Source organism: Perissodus microlepis, chromosome 19 (assembly GCF_051167445.1).
Source record: "Perissodus microlepis isolate ML-2025 ecotype Zambia chromosome 19, ASM5116744v1, whole genome shotgun sequence".
Lineage (NCBI taxonomy): Eukaryota > Metazoa > Chordata > Actinopteri > Cichliformes > Cichlidae > Perissodus > Perissodus microlepis.
This window is the reverse complement of record NC_140479.1, coordinates 19,164,822-19,188,299: the sequence shown is the minus strand read 5'-3', so window position 1 is coordinate 19,188,299 and position 23,478 is coordinate 19,164,822. Positions and strand designations below refer to the sequence as shown.

Below are 23,478 nucleotides of genomic sequence, written 5' to 3'. Positions count from 1 at the left end.
TGTTGGAGCAGCGTTCAGATAGCTGCTCTGCTCTGTGTTGGTACAGGGCATTGAAGATGATAACAGTGAGTGAATTATATTCTTAAATTTAGTTACAGCACTTTCAGAAAGACATCTACTGTGATGAAGTCTACTCTCCACTGCTGTGTAATCAATTATTGTACTTAGAACAGGATTAGACAAGATAAGGTTTTCAGGAAACACTGTTAAATGTTCAGTTTCTATGCCACATGTTAAAACAAGATCTAGAGTGTGATTAAAGTGGTGGGTGGGTTCTTTTACATTTTGAGAGAAGCCACTTGAGTCTAATGACAGATTAAATGCCTTGTTGAGTTTGTCATTTTTAGCTTCTACATGGATGTTAAAATCACCCACAATAATTATTTTATCTGAGCTGAGCACTAAATCAGATAAATATAGATGTGAACAAATAAGAATGCTTTTTGGGGGTTTTCCAGCCCAGGTGAACATGGCTTTGAAATGAATTAAAAATCTGTCTTGGTCTGTGGTTGGTTAATAAGCTGGTGTGAGAAATTGCTGGCACACCTCCGCCTTCGAGGATTCTTGGAGGTGTTGATTCATTTAAACTAACATAATCATCCTGCTGTAACTCAGACTTATTCTTCCTGCCCTTTAATACAGACCTGGAATTGTCTTCAGCAGGACTACATCAATCAGCCAAAAAACCTATCTGCTATTTGTTGGTCTCATTTTTGCTGCTAAAACAGCCCTGAACAGAGACATGGACTCCATTAGATCTCTGAAAGTGTCCTGCTGTATCATTCAATTCCTGTAAGGTTGGGCATCCATGGATCAGAATTGTTTGTGCAGCACATCTCACACATGTTTCGATGGGATTGAAATCTGTGGGATTTGGAGACAAAGTCAACACTGCAAACTCATTGTTGTGCTCCTCAAACCATTTCTGAACCACTTTTGACTGGCAGGAGAACACATTATCCTGCTGAAAGAGGCCACAGCGAATAGGGAATATCATTTCTACGAAAAGTCTGCAACAATGCTTCGGTAGGAGGTAAGTGCCAAAGTAGAATCCACATGGATGGCAGGACCCAAGGTTTCCCAAAAAGATCACACTTCCTCCTATAGTGCATCCTGGTGCCTTGTGTTCTCCAGTTAAGCAATGCACACATGTTATTTAAAAGAACATGTGATTAATCAGACAACATTCGGATGCCCATTGTTGGCGCTTTTAGTGGTGGGCACACTGACTGGTCTGTGACTATGCAGCCACACACACAACAAACTGTGAGATAAGATAAGGAGAAATAATCAGTGTTATTCACTCGCGGCTCTCCAACGGGAGATTGAGAGACCGGTGTTGGACTGTAGAACTGCTTTGAAATTAATATGAGCTGTTCGCACTAAAGTAAAAACCACCATCACTTATGCGGATACCCCTTTGGCGCCAGCTGCGGTCTCAAGGCTGGAGCTGAACAACAACACGCTGCTAACGACTGTTTTTAGTCTCTTTCTTCCCATTCCATGCAAGGCCACCTGGGTTGGCTGGAAGACTGTTTACTTAGCCTACCAGGGCGAAGGACACTGTCTCAGCTGAACTCTGGACACGCACACACATACATATACACTGATATGCACACACTCATCCCCGCTCCCTTTCCAAACGCCTTCGACGCTTATTCCCTTCCGATGCTGACGGTGGATCAAGGAGACCAGCGCACGCAGGCCCGGATGTACTGTCTAATTTGGATGTCTCTCACCCTTTACCCACCACTGTTGCTTGCCATGTGTTTCTTTGGTGTATTAAGAGTTTTTTCATGTGCTATGTGCAGAGGTGTTTTTTTCTGTTCTCAAACTGATCTCCCTGTTGGAGCTCAGTCTGGGGGGAGTTGTTTTTTTCTCCTTATCTTCCCCATGTGATGTTTGTGTAATGTATGTATGGTCGGAGGGTAAGATGGCGCCGCCATTGCGTGCAATAGTTCGGCAGCCTTGTGAAATTTCCCCTTGTGGGACTAATAAAGGTATATCAATGAATCAGTCAATCACTTCCCCTGTCATTGGTTATAATGATATGCCTGATCAGTGTATACAGAATACAGAACTTCTTACAGTCCTTTTGCATAGCAAGTAAATAATGTCTGCCTGTGTGTGTGATGGCTGCAAATGCAGTCACAGTAAATGAAAAAAAATATATATATATGGAAAAGAAAAAAGTGACATTACAGTGTTTTCATCTGCTGAAAATCAGTTTTTTAGAAAAAAAAACAGGAACATGGCTTTGGTGTGCTGGCAAAACATACTACCTAAACTTGTTATGATCTATTAAACGTCTTTTTTCTTTTTGTCACATGCACATGTTTTATCCACCTGATGTAACCCAAAAAAACCAAAGAAGGAACCTGATGTCCAGTGCAGGAAAGGTTATTAAGTCCAATCTCATCATGATCTGATGATGAGATCATGATTCCTTACATATGACAGACTGACACCCACGATAGTCAACATAATCTTATTGCGATGACCACAGGTTGTCCTTTTGGTACTTTAGGTTTTGTACTGACAGAACTACTGATACAGCAGCACTCCGACGCAAAGCCAAGAGAATTGGTTGAAAGTAGATCTGTGGTAATGCAAAGATCAGAGAAGCTGGGCATGAACTCACAGTGGGAAAAGTAAAACGAACAATATGATCAATATGATTTTTGAAGAAAACTTTGTGTGAGAGAGAACACTGCTAAAAAGTGCAGACAACAACAAGTTAAAGCTTCGATCAAGCTTTAATGATTTTCATGGGACGATATTGAAAATATAAAGCTTAAAAAATATAAACAAACAAACAACAAAGTCTTAATGCAATGTGACTATTAGGGGAATGTAAAAAAGAAACAAGAATAATGTGAATCGGTGGAACCAGATGTTTAAAAATAAATCCTTATTTCAAAATTCCCCCAAAGAAGTGTAGATGAGTATTTAGTGCTTGGTGAAGTTACTGTGTTCAGTGGTCTGTGTCAGAGTTTCTTCCTCTTCAGCAGCTGCAGTCAGTTCCTGCTGTAACAGCTCAGTGTCTCTGCAGTCTGACTGAGGGAGGTTTTTGTACGACTACAAATCACTGTGTGAACACAGGAGCACTGTTTATTTCATGTAAACTCTGACAGTAGTAAACTGCTGCATCTTCAGCCTGAACTCCACTGATGGTCATAGAGAAGTCAGAGCTGCTTCCACTGCCACTAAATCGAGATGGTGTTCCTGACTCAAGCGTTTTTGCCCATTTTATTAGGAGCTTTGGAGCCTCTCCAGATTTCTGTTGATACCAGTACATAGCATCATCACCATCATCAAATCTGTAAACAGCTTGGTTGGTCCTACAGGTCAGAGTCACAGTGTTTCCAGGAGTAAATGTCTCTACTGGAGGTTGAGTCACAGTCACCTGACCGCTGCATCCTGCAGACAAAAACAAATCATTCATTTATCAGCAGAAATCAATGAGAGAAAAAGCAGCACATCATGGTTGAAATGTTGCTGAGTGAATGAACCTGTAAAACAGCAGCAGGTCAGCGTCCAGATGAGGATGGTGATGAGAGTCATGGTGGTTGTGCTTTCTGCTGTGTTGACTGACAGATGTGAGTCCTGCAGTGTTGAAGTCACAGGACTATAAACCTTCTCAGTTCTCTGGAGGATCAGCTGATGATGCAAAGCCTCCTCTCTATGGAAATGATTTCTCTGCTCTCAACACACAACAAAACAATGTGAGAAGGAATTTTATTCTGGGTGTTTTACATGATGTATATATGATTGGGTTTAGTAGTAGCTGTTATTGAAAACTTGGTATTAGAAAGTGTGAATATATAATACAGTATCATGACTGAATGGTTATATAGTACTGAAAATTTAAATAATTTTTTGAGTTAATCCAGTTTCACTGAAATGTTTGACACCGTGTTGGATATAACATTTTATGCTGTTGACTAAATGAATTAGTTTTCATACAGATGCACTTTAACGGTTGAGTTTACAGTTCGTTAGTCTGATGTGATGAAAAGGAAGTGAAACAAACAGATGACAAACTTTAACATTTCCTGTACACATTTCAATTTTATCATCAAGAAAACAAATACAGCAGCACATTCACTAATTATTTATTCTTTGTTAAAGCCTAATATCCACCGATTTCTCAGTTTCTGTGCTCTGTTTTATCAAAATATCATCATACAGTTAATCCACAGGCCTGTTAATCTCTGTCATGTATCATAACTATGTCGTGTCAGCTATCTGTCCTACAGTAGAAGTTAATCTACATCTTCTCCAAAGGTTGATTCTGTTCATCTGGACGTAGCGTTTTCAGTAGGAGAAACGTTTCGTCACTCATCCAAGTGACTTCTTCCATCTCAGCAGGTTTCCCCAATCTTATAAACAGTATATTTGCATAATGACTGAAACCATCTACATCTTTTGTGTCTGTGATCTTCCCTCCAGCTGGCCCCATGGTCAGACCCTCAGTCTCTCTGCTTCAACCCTCCTCTGAGAAGCTCTTTGGAGGCCCAGTCACACTGGCCTGCCTGCTGACCGGCTCAGAATAATCTTGATGTACATCACATTTCCACCGGATGCCTAGCTGCTTTCCTGCTGGGTGATTATCATCAACTCATTTGTGCTCATCATTCCTCCAACCTCTCTTCACCAAAGATAAGAACAAACTGACCATTAGTTCAGAGTAGATTAGTTAGATAAGTGCAATTTAAGTTACTGTTTAATTGTTTAAGCGATTATTGTTTTGTGATGATTAAGACATGATTTTGATTTTACTTTTCTCCTGCTAAATCGCCGTAATAAAATTTCCTGCAGTTAAAGTCTAAGTTTATGACATTTGCTTTTTAACCTTTAATGAAACAGTAAAGATAAATGTCTGAGCTTTATTCCTTATTAGTGAAAATTGCTCTTGCAGGTTTCCCTAGCCTTATTAAAAAAATCCTTCCTTGGAGCCTGCTGTCCAGGCTCCTAAAAACAAGAATTGCCACGATGTAGAGGGGAGCTGCCATAACAGGTGTGACGATGGTGTTAAGATTTGACCTTCAAAGCAGGTTTCTTCATATTAGAGAAAACAGGAAAGACACTGGGGCGAATCCCCTCATCCATATCGGCTCCGGCTGACCTCTGCACTACCTACTGAGTAAGACTTATAGGATCAGAGGTTAGAACTTTTTTAACAGAGAGCAGAAGTTCAACTATTGTCTCATCAGTCAACAGAATATTTTCCCAACAGTTTTAAAAGGGTATCATAAAAGTGTTTTTTTGGTAAAGATGAGCTGTTGAATTCTTTTTGGCGGCCTTTTGCCTAGGAACTCTCCCATGGATGCCAGTCTCCTTCTTATTGTTGAATCATGAACTCCGAGGCAAGCGAGGCATGCAGTTCTTTTTTCGCTTTCTTTTTAACCTTCTGACTGAATCATTAATGCACTATGGTAGTAATTTTGGTAGGCCATTCCTTAAAAATTGCTCACGCAATTTCACTCAAGCGTTTGTGCATAATTTCAATAGCCTGTGTCTGCAGAACTCAGCAGCCACATGTACAAAGAAGCCAATAAATTTACACATGAATTTTTTTAACCTGTCCAGCAGAATTATGGTCTGAATGCTTTGTTGTGCTAATCATATTTGCTGCCCCAAGTGGGCCACCATAGACTCGCCGTAGGCTCATCTTGTTAATGTTTTTGTTTTACTTATTTACTTTGTATTGTTTAATCATATCATTGTCTTGTGGATATTAGACCAGACACAGGGTAAAGCAAAACATTGGCAAAAGATGAGAGAAGAAACTGGAGAAATAGCAAAAGGAAAGGGGAGAGAAAAGATTCAAGAAGACTCAGTGAACCAGGCATCCATGTCACAGCTGCAGCACTGACAGTAACTAAGGGAGGTTTTTGTATGGCTCTCTATCAATATGCGCATGATAAAGGGTTGTCATACACTCCATACAGCAGTAATCTCCTGCATCATCAGCCTGAAGGCTCAAATCCACTGCTGCTGAAATGACTCAGAGTATCAGATTCACGGCTGCTGATTTTGAAAAAGCAGTTTGGGAGGCTGTCCAGGTTTCTGGAGATACCAGCTGAGATAATCGTCAATTGGAGCTAGGTGGGCAAAACAATCACATGAGTGCTGCTGTTTTACTGAGGAAGAATAAAGTAGTACTACTAAACCAATCACATGACCACTTCAAGATGACAAAGCAACAAGGTACTATATACCAGTGCCCTGTAAAACCAGTGTCACGATAACAATATATTCGCGGTGTTTTTTCCTAAATTTAATCTCCAAGGGCAGCGCTAGCAAGCACTCTCTGCTTATGACCAAAAAATTAAAAAAAAAAACAAAACAAAACAAAAACCACCACTTTCATGTTGGTGGAAAAAATGTACAATGTCGACCAATCAAAAAATGATATGGCAACATGACATTTGCTTGTTTAGGAAGAGGGGGAAATTTTAGGAGTGGCGGTGAGATAGAGAGGGAGTGAAAGAAAGAGAGCAGAAAAAAGAGACAGAGTGAGCGAGTTTTGAGATGTGAGAGATTTGTGACATTTAGTGTGTTTGTGGTTGTTACAGTAAAAAATATAACTTTTCTACTCAGAGTTTATGTTTTTTGTCTGATTTTAGATTAGTTGTGCTAATACAGTACGTCAAAATGAAAACATAACTGTAAATTCAGACACGTGAGGTTGTGCTGAAAAGAATGATACCAAACAAGGCAAAGTAAATAGTTTTTAGAGGTGAAATGTAGAGGTAAAATTAAAAGTAGTCAAAAACGGCCAGTTATACCCTGGAACCCAGAGGGTTAAACATTTTTTTATAAGTAACATAATAGTTACTTTTCCTAGTAATTAATTACTTTTAGAATCTTGTAACTCAGTTACTAACTCAGTTACTTTTTTGAAGAAGTAATTAGTACCAAAATTAATAACTTTTTCAAAGTAACTTGCCCAACACTAGTCTTGTACATACAAATACTAATAACTCAAATGTTCCCTCAGATATATCAGTAGTCATTGAAATAGCAAAAACATTGAGTTATATTAGGTTTTGGCTGACTTCTAAATAATCCTGACTTCTGACACAGGCCAGCGTCCAGATGAGGATGGTGATGAGAGTCATGGTGGTTGTGCTTTCTGCTGTGTTGACTGACAGATGTGAGTCCTGCAGCGTTGAACTCACAGGACTATAAACCTTCTCAGTTCTCTGGAGGATCAGCTGAAGATGCAAACCCTCCCCTCTATAGAAACTATTTTTTCTAGTCTCAGCACACAGAAGACAAGTTACAAATAATGAGAAGAAACTCTTCATAGATTTACACTAAATATGATGATAATGGATTATAGCAAAAGATTAGAGCAAAAGAAGAGCAGGTAAAGTTTTGTTCCATTCTGTATTTTATAAATTTTTTCCCCTGGATTTAAGTTGCTTACAGGACATATTGAAGATTAATAGGATTTTATGGCATGATGTTAATTTTATTTAAACAATTGTTTGTGTTTCAATTTACTTAGAAGTGAGAATATGACACTTTTCAATTGCAGTTCAGTCATTTTCTGCTGTAGAAATGTAGAACTAAAAAAATTGGTAAATACATAAAAAATTAAAAAAATAATTTCTAAACCATGTCATTAAAAACTTTAATATAACATAAGGTATGCATTTTGGTCATTTATAAGAAAGTATTGAGTGATTCTGAACATGAAAGTGATTTTGAGCAATGAGTTTCATGTTCAGGAGGTTTTTGTACAGCCACTTAATGAGTTTGTATCACTGTGGCGCACTTTTGGCGGAGGGACCAAACTAATCGTTGACTGTAAGTACTATAAATTTTTACTTTGCACAGATAGAACCATTTAAAACGTGTTTCATAAAATGCTGAAGAGACATATGATAAGTTCAGTGATTGTTGTTGATCATTTTTATGATTTATAAAACAAAGTTGATTTCTGAACTTGACTGAGCTCAACGCTCATTCATTGCTACCAGTATTTTAATTTACTGAAAATGTATTTAGATTCTCTTTCTTTTCATATTCTGGATAAGAGAAAGAGAACGAATGGATAGATGTATATATTGTCTATATTTTTACATTTCTCTTTAATATGACCTAATTTTGTTTTAGCATTTTCTTATGAAAATGTTCATAGGAATTACAACTCTTTCAAACTGTAACACCAAAGCATAATATTTAACGCAACATCTTTTTTTTAAATTTTGAAAGTAACTGTTACTTGAAAAGTGTATTTATAGACTTCTAAAAATATAAACTGAATTCATCAGTAAATGCAGATCATCTTTGTGTTTATGGTTCATTTATTTCAAAAGTAGTTTAAAGGAAGTGAAAGAAACAGATGGCAATGTTTTTACCATAGTCACCCAAGTGTCTTAATTCTGTCACTTTAACTTAAAGAAATTGTCACAGGGTTGTCTTGATGCATGCTCAATTATCTAGGTAGGGAAATCCAAGAAAGTTAATTCTGTTCATCTGGATGTAGAGTTTACAGTGGGGGAAATATTTTGTCACGAATCCATTTTCATAATGACCAGCGACACTGACTAACAATTGGCCATGAGGTCAGTTTCACAAACATTAATATACAACTTGTCATTGCCATTGATCAGTGCCATGAGAATCATTTGCAGAAAGTCGGGGAATAATTGCAATAACAGTATTGTAAGATGCTTTAAGCAAATGTACTGTTTCTAAGATTGGGGAAACCTGCAATAAACTGAAGAAATCATTTGGATGAATGAATGATGAAACGCTTCTCACACTGAAAATGCTACATCCAGATGAACAGAATAACATTTCTGGGATAAGACAGGGATGAGTTGTTAACTGTAATGAAACTGTATGAAAATAATTTAAAGATTTTACTTTTACTATTTTAGCTTCATCTACTTGTTTTTACCTGCTTTAATTGTAACTTTTTTGTAAACTCCTTTCCCCTCTCTACTTCCCATTTCTCTCCTCCAGTGGGTGTGGTGCAGCCCACCTTGACCATCCTCCCTCCCTCCAAAGAGGAGGAGAAGCAGAGTAGTGCCACTGTGGTGTGTCTGGCCACCGGGGGCTTCCCCTCAAACTGGACACTGGACTGGAAGATGGGGGGTACCAGGATGTCCTCAGGTGCGTCAAACAGCCTGGAGGTCCTGGAAACAAATGGCCACTACAGCTGGAGCAGCACCCTGAGCCTCTCTGTAGACCAGTGGAGAAAGGCGGGCTCAGTGAGCTGTGAGGCCAGTCTGAGTGGACAGAGCCCCGTCACTCAAACCTTGAACACTGACCAGTGCTCAGAGTAGAGCTTCAGCAACACTTCCTGTCTGCAAATGATGTGTTTTATAATTTGATGAAGCTACATGTTTCCTCTGTTGTGATATTTCTGCAGATGTTTGACTCTTGTTGATGTGCATGCAGATTTCATCAGCTAATCTTTTCCATATTGTGCTTTAAAATCATGCTGTAAAGAAAAAAAAAGTCTTCATCACAAAATAAAATCACAGCTCATGAAAAATCATTTTTGTTTTTTGTTTCATATTCATAATACTATTCAAAATATCATTTTCAGAATCTGCAGTAATAACATTGTTATTAAAAAATAGCAAGCTAATTTTGGCTTAAGTATGCAAGAAAATTACAGGTTATTGTACAAGGTTGTCATTGCAATATATATTTCTTGCACAATAATTCTTATGAGATAAATGTAAGTTAATCCTTCATGTAAAAACCATGAGTTTCACTTTTTATTATTCTTTGTGCTTCTGCTTGATGACTCTTTTTGTGTTGTGTTTAATGGACATTCTCATCACAGTCTCTTCATCGACACTCTGGACCTACAGCCTTCAGTGAAAGACTGAAAGACATTTTTGTTTTTTTAAAACTATCATCTCCAATTCAGAAAAGCCAACATGGTTCCCAGCCAAGAAGAAAATAAAGATATATACATTCAGTATAATTTAACCAACTACATGAATTTCCCTAGGCCAATAGTTTGATACTAATGATAGCCAATCGTGATTGTTGTGATAACCACAACTTTTCCTGCCTTGGGTTTTGTACTGTCTTATATACACATAAACAACAATCTGAACTTTGAATCTTCCTACGGCTTACTGTTTTTGCACCGAAGGTCGGCAAACTTTTTACTTGTTTACAGTTTAACTGTCCCAACAGGGTCCCATTGTGTCTCTGATATATCCACATCCAAACATCTCTATTTGGCTCAGAAATGCTGGCATTTATTTTGTTGTATACCAGAAGGACAGACAATTACAGATATTTTACACCTTCTAAACTCCTCTTCTTGGAGGACTGACATTAGAAATGTATAAAATATAAAAATACTGACATTTTTGGTGTGTTTTTAAAAAAGAAGAGGGCAATGCACAACCTAATTCCTTCAAGTCTAAACTTAAAACTCAGGTAATCAGGTTATCATGCAACTTTGATTCTGTCATAGTCCTGGGTCAGTTTACTCATCATCCCCCAGAATCTCAGCAAGAGCCAGTGTGCACAGTGGAGGGGCTTTCTGAAGTCCAGGACAAGAGCTCACAGTGTGGAGAGCATGAGCAATAATAGGTTTAAAGTCTGTCGAAGAAACCAAAGCTTTTGTGTGAGAGTGCTGACAACATTAACTTAGAGACTGATATATCTCAGCAGCTGGTTGTGAAAAGTGCTTAACACCATGTGTCTTGATGCATGCTCTCCATCAGCCAGGTAAGTAAATCTTAATGATCATTAATGATCAAGGAACTGACCTCACAGCCCATAGTTCATTCAGTGGCCTAGTTTCAGTCATTGTGCTTGTGTTGTGTTTAGTGGACCAGTCATTCTCATTGCAGTCCAACACTCTGCACCTGCATCTTTCAGCCAGAATGAAGGAGGTTTTTGTACAGCTATAATTCACTGTGTATTCACAGTATAATTCACAGTAATAATCTCCAACATCTTCCGCCTGAATATCACTGATGGATAAAGTGTACTGAGAACCAGATCTACTGCCACTGAAACGAGACGGAGTTCCTGAGAAGCGATTTGATGCCCAGTATATAAGAAGTTTGGGAGGCTGTCCAGGTTTCAGAAGGTACCAACTGAGATCAGCACCAATATCTGAACTCCCTGTGGCACTGATGGTCACAGTCCCCTCAAGACGGACAGACTTGGCTTTATCTGTTTGAGTCAGAAAATTGTTGGCAAACGACTCTGAAATGAAAAATAAAGTCATTTCAGTCTTGAGAAATGAAAAACAACAAATTGATCTTTTTAAATCAGAGACACATGAACAGCACAAACAGAATTAAAAAATAAAACAAAAATAAAAATCTCTCACCCTGACTCAGAAAACCGAACATAATAATCAGAGTTATTGGAAAAATCATCCTGATGCAGTTTTCAGTGTGAGTGAACGAACAGTTCAGACCCTCAGTAGCAGAAGAACTTAAACTCTGAGGAGCAGTGAGGCATAAAATCATGCAAAACACATTAAAGGAGGCAAACACACATCTGTTCATGTGAAGCAGAAAAGGTAGAGTTGGCACGGCAGTTTATCACCTGCTCACAATCACTGAGCTTTAGCTAGAAAAAAAAATGTTAGTCTTCACAATATCAATCACTTTTGGGGGTTTTCCCCCCATGGCCCGGAAAAGCAGGAACATTGTGTCCCCAAGAAGAGTTGACTTGAATTTCGCGGTGACCCGCAATGTTTGATCTTTGTGCATTACTCTGGTTTTCAAGTCGCCTTTTTTATAATAGTGTTTGAGATGTATATGGTTTATATGGAAGCCTGTTATGTCCCTCTGCAGGCAGGCAGACAGGCTTTCCAGAAGCTCACTTGTCTTTGTCCTGGTGGCACCAGCCGTTTTAGCCAACCTGCTATGCCATTTTAAGATAAAACCTCTTCTCAAACGAGGCTTAATAATGTGTTTTTGATGCACTGAGTTATTTAGAGCAATTTGTCTCTATAACATCTTCACAGTACTAATAAATAGGTCAACTGCTCTAAACTGAAGATTTAATTTATTTGGTGTCTGCATGTTTGATTTCTGATACATGATTGATTTGTCAATTCTTAATTTTGTTTGACCACTGGAAGGAGGCCCTGTTATTAGCTGCAGATCACCAGTGTATTTCTGCAGTAGGGTTAACTCAAGGGCGTGTATTTGATTGTTTTCTTGTGTTTTTTTTTTTCAGAAGCTGAAGGCCTAAAGTGTGTGTGTGTGTGTGTGTGTGTGTGTGTGTGTGTGTGTGTGGTGTGTGTGTGTGTGTGTGTGTGTGTGTGTGTGTGTGTGTGTGTAGGGGGGGGGGGGGGGGGGGGGCTTTTTGGTGGGATCTTCCATGTGCTGTGATTACTTATGTACCCTTGGTTTGACCTGTACGTGTGTGTGTGTGTGTGTGTGTGTGTGTGTGTGTGTGTGTGTGTGTGTGTGTGTGTGCACGTATGAACTGGTGATTCTCTGGACTCGTCTTCAATTGGAATCCCATTCGTCCACTGGTAAGCACAGCTCTGAATCACTTAACAGTATGTGTGGAATTAAATTGGTTCTTCTATTTGAAGTCTGTTTTGCTTTCCCCGTCAATAACTAGTTTGTTTTACACTCTGGACAACATGTCTGTTTCCAGTGTAATGGACCGAAGTGCCATCATGGTAATTTGCATGGTTTTGAACTAGATATTCTCTGGATGAAATCAAATTATTTCAACTGAAATCTTTCTGGATTAATTCCACAAATATAAAAAAATATATATATTTTCATATTCAGATATGACTCTGAATGCCTTGTGCATTCAACAGTATGAACAATAATAAGTTGTGATAGGATAGGTGTCCAGTAGTAATCCTGACCATTAATGCAGCAATCCAGCACCTATGAGGATGGTGAAGAGTCAAGTTGGTTGTGGTTTCTGCTATAAACCTTCTCAGTTCTCTGGGGATCAGCTGACGTTGCAAAGCCTCCTCTCTATGGAAATGTTTTCTCTGCTCTCAACAAACAACAAAGCAATGTGAGAAGCAATACTTTTTGATATCTAAATGAATTATTATGGGATGATTTTGATCCTAACAAAATACTGGAAAATACATCAAAACTTTCAACATCTAGATTAAAATGGCAGATTGGTTGGTAAGTGTATATTTTACTTTTTAGATCAATAAAAATTATGAAAATGATCATAAATTATTTTTTTAAAAAAGCAATTTGAACACAAACACTTTTATGCCAAATATTTTCTAAACTGTGAAGTTTACTGGGGAGAAAAAAGATCATTTTCAGTGGTTAGATGCTTGATCAGAGTGTGGGAGGTTTTTGTACGGCCACTTAATGAGTTTGTATCACTGTGGTGGACTTTTGGTGGAGGAACCAAACTCATCATTCACTGTAAGTATCTAAATCTCCTCATTACTACAAAATGTTATACTATTACTATTTGAAATATGTCCTGAGAATATAAACAAGATTTTATTCTGGGTGTTTTAAATAATGTGTGTATTTGATTGGGTTTGGTCATAGTGGCTGATATTGAAAACTTGGTATCGGTAGAGTTTAAATGTATAATACAGTATCATGACTGAATGTTTATATAGTACTGAAAATGTAGATAATGCTTTGAGTTGATCAATTTTATTTAACGTTTTTGTATTTATCTGTGAATAAATATTTTTTTCACAAAATCTGAGACTGAAAATATAGCACAAGGAATTTTAGTTATTTATACAAACAGTGAGCAGATTAAAAACATTCTTGTATTAAAGATTTTTTATTTATTTGCAGATTAATGGTTTCATCGCTGAGTTTATAGTTTATTAGCCTGATGTAGTAAAAAGGAAGTGAAACAAACAGATGACAAAGTCCAGCTCTGTTTGTTTTCCATCAAGAATATAACTGTAACAACAAGACATTTACTCTAAATTATTGTAACTTTTACAAAGATTTTAATTGAGTGTGAAAACACAATTTTATTAAAGTGTTATGTTGTCCTCAGTCTGATCACAGTGTGATGCACAATGCTGTTAATCTCTGTCATGTACCATAACTGTGTAATGCTCAGCTGTCTGTCGCTGAAAATATGATATGAGGAATTTCACTGAAATGTTTGACACCATGTTGGATATAACGTTTTATGCTGTTGACTAAATGAATTAGTTTTCATACAGATGCACTTTAACGGTTGAGTTTACAGTTCGTTAGTCTGATGTGATGAAAAGGAAGTGAAACAAACAGATGACAAACTTTAACGTTTCCTGAACACACTTAAATTTTATCATCATGACAACAAATACAGCGGTACGTTCACTAATTATTTATACTTTGTCAAAGCCTAATATCCTCCAATTTTTCAGTTTCTCTGAGAAATTTCTCTTCATCATGCAGTTAATCCACAGGTTTGTTAATCTCTGTCATGGATCATAACTGTCTCGTGTCAGCTATCTGTCCTGCAGTAGAAGTTAATCTGCTCCTTGTGTGTCTGTGATCTTCCCTCCAGCTGGACCCATGGTCAGACCCTCAGTCTCTCTGCTTCAACCCTCCTCTGAGAAGCTCCCTGGAGGCCCAGTCACACTGGCCTGCCTACTGACCGGCTACTCTCCTCAGGGAGCTGAAGTGAGATGGGAAGTAGATGGCACAGAGGTGACAGAGGGGGTCCTGAACAGCTTAGAAGAAGAGAAGAGTAGTCGCTACAGCAGCAGCAGCACCCTGATGTTGAGCCAAGAGAACTGGATGAACGCAGAGGTGTTCTCCTGCAGGGTGAACCATCATGACCACTGGCAGGCCAAGTCCTTCCGCAAGAACCGGTGTGAGGGCTAGAGGGACTGCTGAAGTCCAGGACAGGAGCTTAGTGTGAGGAAGCAGGAGATACATCCCTGCTGCTCTGATCAATATGAGTTTGAAAGTTTGCACATGAAATCATTATTATAACAACAACTTAGATAGTGACATATGTAAAATCTGGATGTGAGTGTGCCTAATAACTGCCAATTCATATTTTTTTTAATAAAGCTTGCAGTGATCCATATTATTAAGTATTTTTGTCTTATTTTAAAATGTAGTAGCTCTCTAATTGGAGCGTATGGTACTATAAATTAACCTGCTTGCCTATCACATGAAAAATCAATTCATGTATCTCCAAATCTTACTCTTACTAAAAAATGTAAAACTTGAGTTTGATTCAGCAAATTAATTCTTCAGTTTAATTTAAAACTACCAAGAGATCCAGACAATTAGAAATACCTAATGTTTTATGTTGCATTACAACATTTTTAAGAAAGTTTCAGTCACAACCAGCAGCTTAATTAATGAGTAATTAAATCTAGGTTCTGACTTTAGAAGTAAATTGAGTGTAATCAGAGTACTTTTTTTTTTTTTGAAATTGCAGCTCATTTCATATTCAGCGTTTCAGCCAGATCGAAAGCTTATATGTAGGGTTCTAATTATATTATAATTATATTATTATTATTGTTTTTCAATCAGTTTTTGGATAGTTTGCAGTGTTGTGTTTCAGTTCACACTGATGAATTCTGTTGGCCTGGTGTAGGAGAGTTTGTGCTAACCTTGGTCACTGCCAATATTCCCTCTAAACTGCGCGTGTGCGCAATTGCGCACTGCTGGCACGGTCTCTGCGCACAGAAAATCTGCGTTGCACACACACAAAAGAAATCTAACCTGAATTGAAATTAAAAAAATTAAAATTTACTTTAACAATTCTGTTTTGCAGTGTTAGTCAGTAAGTGACTGGCTGCTCCCGTATGGGATTAGAACGATGCCACCTTATCCCATAGTCCAGCCAATAAGGCGATTCACATTCGTATATACGCAGCTAAACGTCGTTGACAGGCTATGACAGCGTCCTTATGTGCCGACACCGGTGTTTTAGCTAGCAAAGCGGCGTGGCTGATGTAAAGTGAAGCCACGTTAATGACAACGTGTACAACCATTGGAGATGTGAGCAGGACAGACGGAACAATTGATGGGAAAAGTGTGGACTTTATACCAGTTTTTAAATTGTGTTGATTGGCCACGTAAAACCAGAGTTGTGATAAAAATATATGCAATGTTTGGTTTTCTTCCTGAATACTATCGTTGTTTATATTTACTGCAGGAAGAAACGGTAAAAACGGCCTTTTATAAGGAAAGCCTCAAAAGCACTCTCCGCCTGTGAGCAAAAACAAAACCAAAAAAACCCCACCCTTTCCTATTGGTGGAAAAATGTACCATGTCGCCCAATCAAAAAATAATATGGCAAAATGGCATTTAGCTGTTTAGGAAGGGGGGAAGTTTTAGGAGTGACGGCGGTGTTTTGAGATGTGAGAGATTTGCGACATTTAGCGCAAATCTTGTGTAGTTAGTGTGTAGTGTAGTCAATCGTTTTGTTGTGTGTGTTAGAACAATGAGGCGACTGCTGAGTGCTACAGGTGTTACAGGAGTGAGTCATCTCCTGTTGTCAGGCCTGCAGGTATCAGGCTGTTGTTCTCCTTCATCTCATAGTGGACAGAAATTATTTTTTGGAGTGGCACAAATAATTTGTGTGGCATCAAATTTGATGCGGAACAGCTGATTGTTCTGTAAATAATTTGAAATGTTTATTTAAAAAAACGTCTTGGCTGCATTTGTAGGTAAACAGCTGCAAAAAACTTTGTTGTTTGCAAAACTCTGTTACTTTTTTGAAGAAGTAACTATATAATTAATTGCCCAGCATTGGTCATTATATACTGTATTTTGCAGACAGAGAGTTACAGGACTCTCTCCCAGACCACAGACTCATAATACAAGTCAGAGCTTTATGAAAAAAAAAAAAGTTCTGTTTTCAAAATTGGAGTTCAAGTTATTTTTACTTCCAATAGTGTTAACATACTACACAGGTCATGAACAAGACCTGTGTAGTATGTAGTAAGAACAAAAAAACTATGTAAACTTGTTGCCTCAAAAAAAATTGAGTAACGTTTTACTTAAGATGATTATGCTAGGGCAACTTACCCATTTTGAGTACACTGTACAACCTCGTTAGTTCCCAGAACTCAAAAAACTAAGTAAAGCTTACTTAAGATGACTGTTAGGACAACTTATTCATTGCAAGTCTGCAGTATTAAGAATAACTTGATATTTCTGACTGTACAATACTAATTGTTTACCTACTGACAAACATTTGAAGTTCAACTAAATGAAAAAAACAATTTGTGGTAACCTGAATATGATTAAAAATAATTAACAACACTTTTTGTAATGATGTTAAAATCAGCCAACTTTTATTTTCAAACACAACAAAGTATAACAGCCAACATACTGGACACTGTTCTGCTGAACAACAAACAATTATATTGCCATCACTGTTATAATCTTACAATGAAACAAAGTCTCAGATTTAATTATTCTGAAAATAAATTTAGGCCTACCTCAAGTTTGTTATATAACCGAAATAAAATATATTTATTGTTCTGTCAGAAGTGCAGTATCTCATTTAAACAACACATTTGTTTTTCATTCCAACACAGGAGCTGGAATGTTGTAATATTTTAAGGATGGCTTGTTTCCAGTCCAGGCATTAGTGCCTGAATGATTGTCATTGATTTAGGTCACAGGTGTCGAACTCCAGGCCTCGAGGGCCGGTGTCCTGCAGGTTTTAGATGTGTCCTTGATCCAACACAGCTGATTTAAATGGCTAAATCACCTCCTCAACATGTCTTGAAGTTCTCCAGAGGCCTGGTAATGAACTAATCATTTGATTCAGGTGTGTTGACCCAGGGTGAGATCTAAAACCTGCAGGACACCGGCCCTCGAGGCCTGGAGTTCGACACCCCTGATTTAGGTGATCCAAATTTAAGTGCAGAAGAAAGTCTTTAACTTCCCTTAAGTACAGTGGCAGTGGATGTGGGTTGGAGATGCAATGAGCTTGAACCTGCAGGCGACCATCTTCACTGACCACACCATCTGTGACGGACTCATCTTTCCTGGTGTCCTGCAAGCAAACAATTATATTTTTTGGAACACGAACTTAATTGCTTTCTTAAAACATTTTTTCTGCATTTGGTATAGAACAGACTCCAATTTAGACAATCTCAGGCCCCCTCCCCACCGGAGAGGTGACATTCAATGTCCCACTTGTCAGTCTAGATAGCCCTAACCAGCAACCAACATATAATAATGTCATGAAAGCATCATTTTAAAAAGGGCTATGCAAACATGGCCAATAACTTTCATTCTAATGATCTGCAAAAATGATTTGGGCACAAAACAAATTTTGCTGTTAGAAAACTTGCAGACTTCACTATATACAGTGTAGACCCTCTAAACTAAGTTTGGGGGATGTGATCTTTCAAGAAATGCAGACCAAACTGTTGTTGTTTGTTTACTTACACAGCATGTCTTGTAGAATTAACTGGAGTCACCAGCAACAGCATAGTGCAGTCATATCTCAAGTCTAATAACAGAAGACAGGAAAAGATCAGTGAAGAAAAAACTTCCCCAAACCAAAGCACAAATAAAACAATAAGTAAAACAAGCTGATCTCCAAAAGCTGATTCTGTACATCTGCACGTAGCGTTTTGTGGGAGAAATGTTTCGTCACTCATCCAAGTGACTTCTTCAGTCTCAGCTGACTGCAGGTTTCCCCAAATCTTATAAACAGCACATTTGCATAATGACTGAAACCAGCCCACTGAAGGGACAATGGGCTGGGAGGTCAGTTCCTTAATCTTAATTATGCAAATTCTCATGACCATTGATCAACAACCACTGACCAAAACCCACTGATCAAAGACCACTGATCAATGGCCATGAGTCCCATTCACAGAGAGTTGGGGAATGGCTGCAATCACAGCATTGTAAGATGGCAAAAGATGTACCCTTAGGCCCCCTCCTCGATTCAGAGATGGTCTTTCCTTTTCACGTAAATGGCCTCCTTGACTCCAAGCTCAAACCAGCGTTCCTCTCTGTCCAGGATTTGTACATCCTCATCATTGAAAGATTGTCCACTGGCCTGTAGGTGTAAATAGACTGCAGAGTCCTGGCCTGACGAGGTAGCTCTTCTGTGTTGTGCCATCCGCTTCGCCAGAGGTTGTTTGGTTTCCCCGATATATAAATCCTGGTAATCCTCCTGGCACTTAACAGCGTACACTATGTTGCTCTGTTTGTGTTGGGGGACCCGATCCTTGGGGTGGACCAATTTTTGGCGCAGCGTGTTTTGGGGTTTAAAAGCCACAGAGACCCGGCGTTTAGAAAACAGGCTGATCTAAAGTATGATTAAAGTTCAGCCTGATTAATATAAATGTTACTGACAGTTGCTAATATATTGGAAAACCAAAATACTTACCACTGAGTTGATGTCTTTCTGTCCAACAGCAGGAGAGCTGGTCCCGAGTCTCAAAGACAGTAAGAAGCAAGCAGAGGGAGAAAAAAGAGAAGATTTTTTAAAAGCTGATTTGATCCTTAATGACTGTACAGTCATAATAACTTACAACACAGAGGGTCAATGTAGACCCCATACAACTAGGGCTGCCACGATTAGTTGACTAGTCACGATTACGTCGACTATCAAAATCGTCGACGACTAATTTAATAGTCGACGCGTCCTTTGAAACTTTGTAAGATCCCAAAAGACGCAGGAATAAGTAGTAGGATTTAAGAGTGTAATAACAGACTGAAACAGAAGATGGCAGCACTGCATGTACAAGGGTGCCAGCTGTCGTTAAAAGCCAAAGAAGAAGAAGAAACTGTGTCCCAGAATTCATAGCGGCCCATCGCGGCCCTGCTCAGTTTCCAACAATGGCGGCAGCTAGTTAGTTTTAATGTTACTCTTATTATTCTTTCTGGGTTACAAAATAAACGTTTAACATATTTCCAGACGAGAATGTAGCTGTGTAAACTTCAAACATCTGCTCAATTTATCAAGACACCACATATTTTTAAAAGCGCTCCGACGTTTTCGGAGACGTCTGTATGGGCTCAAATTGTGGTCATAAATATTTTGTACTTGTAAATCAGGATTTGGATGTGTAACAAGAATTTGTGTGTGTGTAAAAAAGATTTGTATGCGTGAAAAGAATTTGTGTGTGTGTAAAAAAGGTTTGTGTGTGGACTTAGCCAAAAAAAACCGCGTGAAACTCTGCAAGTTACAAGAACGAATTTTGACCCTATTTTTCTTCCTTTCATCTGATTGGTCAATGTCATCTCAATCACAAATGTAACAATCCAATCAGAGAACAGATGGGTTTGGCTGTCGGAGGGGCGCTTTTTTGAACTGCTGTAAGTGCCAGAAATTTGTCATTTTTGAAAAATGTAGTATTTATTAAACATATTTTTAACCCACAAAACAGAACTTTGAACAAATTCAGTGATTATTATTAAGTTGATGTCACAATTTTGAAATGAACTTTTCTTAAATTAATATTCATTTAGTCTTTTACATAACACAAAACAACAAATTATAATGTTCTTTTAGTTATTTTTGCTTCTTTCAATATTGTCTGGTTAAGATATTAAAAGCAGTGATAGTGACGTTTTACTTCACTTTGATTAGAATGTATTTTTACCACTGAATTTTAAAATAAAAACAAATACTGAATTATGTTTTGTGGAGTTCTGTTAGAATCAAAAATACTTTCCTCAGTATATTTAGATCAAGTTTTTGTTCATGGTTGATCAATTTCAAATTAAATTTAAAGGAAGTGAAAGAAACAGATGTGAAGTTTTAACTGTATTCTCATGAGTGCTTTAGCTTTGTCAGTTTCAAATAAGAAAATTATCACAAGGTCAAGTTATTAACTGTAACACATTATGAAATAATAAAGGTTTGATCAATAATTACTGACAATGTATTTATTCAGATGTTTGTACATTTGTATCTCTTTTTTCGGTTATCTTCAACCTTTTCTCCCCCAGTGGGTGTGTTGAGACCCACCCTCACAGTCCTCCCTCCATCCAAAGAGGAACACAAACAGAGTAGTGCCACTGTGGTGTGTCTGGCCACCGCGGGCTTCCCCTCAAACTGGAATTTGGGCTGGAAGGTGGGGAGCACCAGCACATCCTCAGGGGTGTCAACCAGCCTGGAGGTCTTGGGGACAGATGGCCGCTACAGCTGGAGCAGCACCCTGAGCCTCTCTGCAGACCAGTGGAAGAAGGCGGGCTCAGTGAGCTGTGAGGCCAGCCTGAGTGGACAGAACCCCGTCACTCAAACCCTGGACCCTGACCACTGCTCAGAGTAGAGCTTCAGCAACACTTCTTGTCTGCAAATGATGTGTTTTATAGTTTGATGAAGCTACATGTTTCTGCTGTTGCAATATTTCTGCAAACGTTTGACTTTCTATTGATGTGCATGCTAAGTTTGTCAGTTAATATGTCCATGTTGACTTTAAAAATATGGTGTAAAAAAAGCAAATATCACAAAATAAAATCACAGCTTAAGAAAAATCACTTTTATTTTGTTCTTGGGGAGAAGCTTTTAAAAGCTTATTTGTGTGCAAAGTCGGTGATTGCTGTTGACCTTTGAAACAAAAGATAAAGATACCAACTAAAATCCAGCTTTATACTGGTGAAGAGTTGGAAAATTTCCATCATGAATGTAATATGGTCTTATATGTTGCAAAATGTAAAGTCGCTGCCCTGCTACAGCTGAACTTCCCACCTCCCAAATCCAACTTTAACACCTGATTCCAACCCTGTGGTAGGAAACGGATAAAACAACAAAAAACAACATTTTCATGCATGGAATGCAATCATTGTTAAGTTCAAATCAAAGTAGATGATTAAGTTAAAAACTGTGTACAGGGTCTGGGTTCAATATTTGGTTTTGATGACTAGATGAATTTTCTGTTCAAGTTTTTTGACTAAGACTTGAATTTTGAGCCTCTAAGCCCATCCAGTCTGGTTTTCTCAAGGAATTAATACTGCAAAAATCTGACTCAAAGTAACATCAAAGAACACCAGATCTTCTCTTGCCTCCCTTTGCGGCCTTCTGGCAAACTGTAGAATTAATATTAAAATTTTACTAATCAAATTAATAAAATTAACCAAATGCATTTTTCTGCAATTTTTGCTAGTTTTCGTTATCCTGATCATGTGGCTGTTTCATTTTGACCTTTGTTGTCACCAATTAGTTTTAAATATGTATTTATGTATGCTGTGATATAAACATGTATTTCATATAAGTTGATTTTATTTAAAATGTGAAGCAACTTTGTGATTTAAAATGTATTGTATGAACAAAATTATTTTTACATTACCTTATTATGCACAGCAAATTAGAAGTAATACAAAATGTAGTGAGATAAGCATCATATGTTGCAGATTCTAAACAGTGTTACTTCATTTAAAATCTTCTTAATGATGTGATCAGGAATGAATAAATATTTTAGTTTCCACCTCTGAAAATGGACTCAGTGAACCAGTGATGCATGTTAGAGTCTGTATCAGAAGCTCACAGCTGCAGCACTGCAACTAGTAACTGAGGGAGCTTTTTGTACGACTCTGAATCACTGTGTGAACTCTGGGCCTCTATATTCTCCCATACAGTAGTAATCTCCTGCATCTGCAGCCTGAACTCCATTGATTGTCAGAGTGAACTCAGGCTCAGATCCACTGCTGCTGAAATGACTCGGAGTATCAGATTCACGGCTGCTGATTTTGTGAAACAGCAGTTTGGGAGGCTGTCCAGGTTTCTGTAGATACCAACTGAGATCATCATCAACTCCTTTACTGGCTGTACAGCTCAGAGAGACCGTCTGTCCCAAAGCAGCAGCTTTAAATACAGGAGACTGAGTCACAGATGAACTGGCATCTGATCCTGGAAATTAAAATATGTTACTTTGTTAAAATGACAGTGTGATGTAAATTACAACATAACAGAACATACACAGAACCACATCACTCATCACCTTGAAGTCTGAGCATGATTGTGATCAGCAGTGAAGTCAGCAACATCATCATCATTATGAAAAATCTCACTGTCAGAGACTCTGCACAGATGTTTCTCGATGGTTCTTCTTAAACTGGTTGAGGATCAGTGAAGCGCAGCAAGCATTCAAAACAGAACCTTCAAACAAATACCTGTTTGTGTGTGTGTGTGTGAGAGAGAGAGAGAGAGAGAAAGAGAGAGAGAGAGAGCGCTGGGGGGAGTGGCGGGTTGGGGGGATTGCTAGATGTAAAGTGATATAATCTGTCAACACTGTTATCAGTGACCATCATCTCAGTAGTTCATTACAGGATCAAAATCAATAGATATGCTTATAGAGCTTCACACTGTTTAGATATTTTTCAATTTTTGCAGTAACAAAAGATCAGGGATGTTTGGAATTTTTCTAAGAAACAGCAGGATCAGTGTTCATCAGTGGTTATTTATTAAACTGAAGTTGCAATGTCCTTAATGAAAAATACTTTTGAGCTGATGGGAAATTGCTGATTGTTCACTTATTATCTCGTTTAGCTTTTTAAAACTTTCACTGTGACTGAAATGAAATCTGTAGGTTGGGGGTGGGGGGTACACTTGTGTTGT

General features: G+C 38.2%; 2 gene segments (V, D, J or C); both read left to right on the top strand.

The window, feature by feature from the left end:
* Positions 1-7,107: 7,107 nt before the first annotated feature.
* On the top strand, positions 7,108-10,273 carry LOC146365851 (Ig kappa-b4 chain C region-like). The segment is given in 2 exon segments: positions 7,108-7,821; positions 8,986-10,273. Coding segments are annotated over 2 exon segments (438 nt in total).
* A 427-nt stretch (positions 10,274-10,700) lies between these two features.
* On the top strand, positions 10,701-21,193 carry LOC146365850 (immunoglobulin heavy constant gamma 2-like). The segment is given in 3 exon segments: positions 10,701-10,722; positions 14,485-14,793; positions 20,871-21,193. Coding segments are annotated over 3 exon segments (654 nt in total).
* Positions 21,194-23,478: the final 2,285 nt, after the last annotated feature.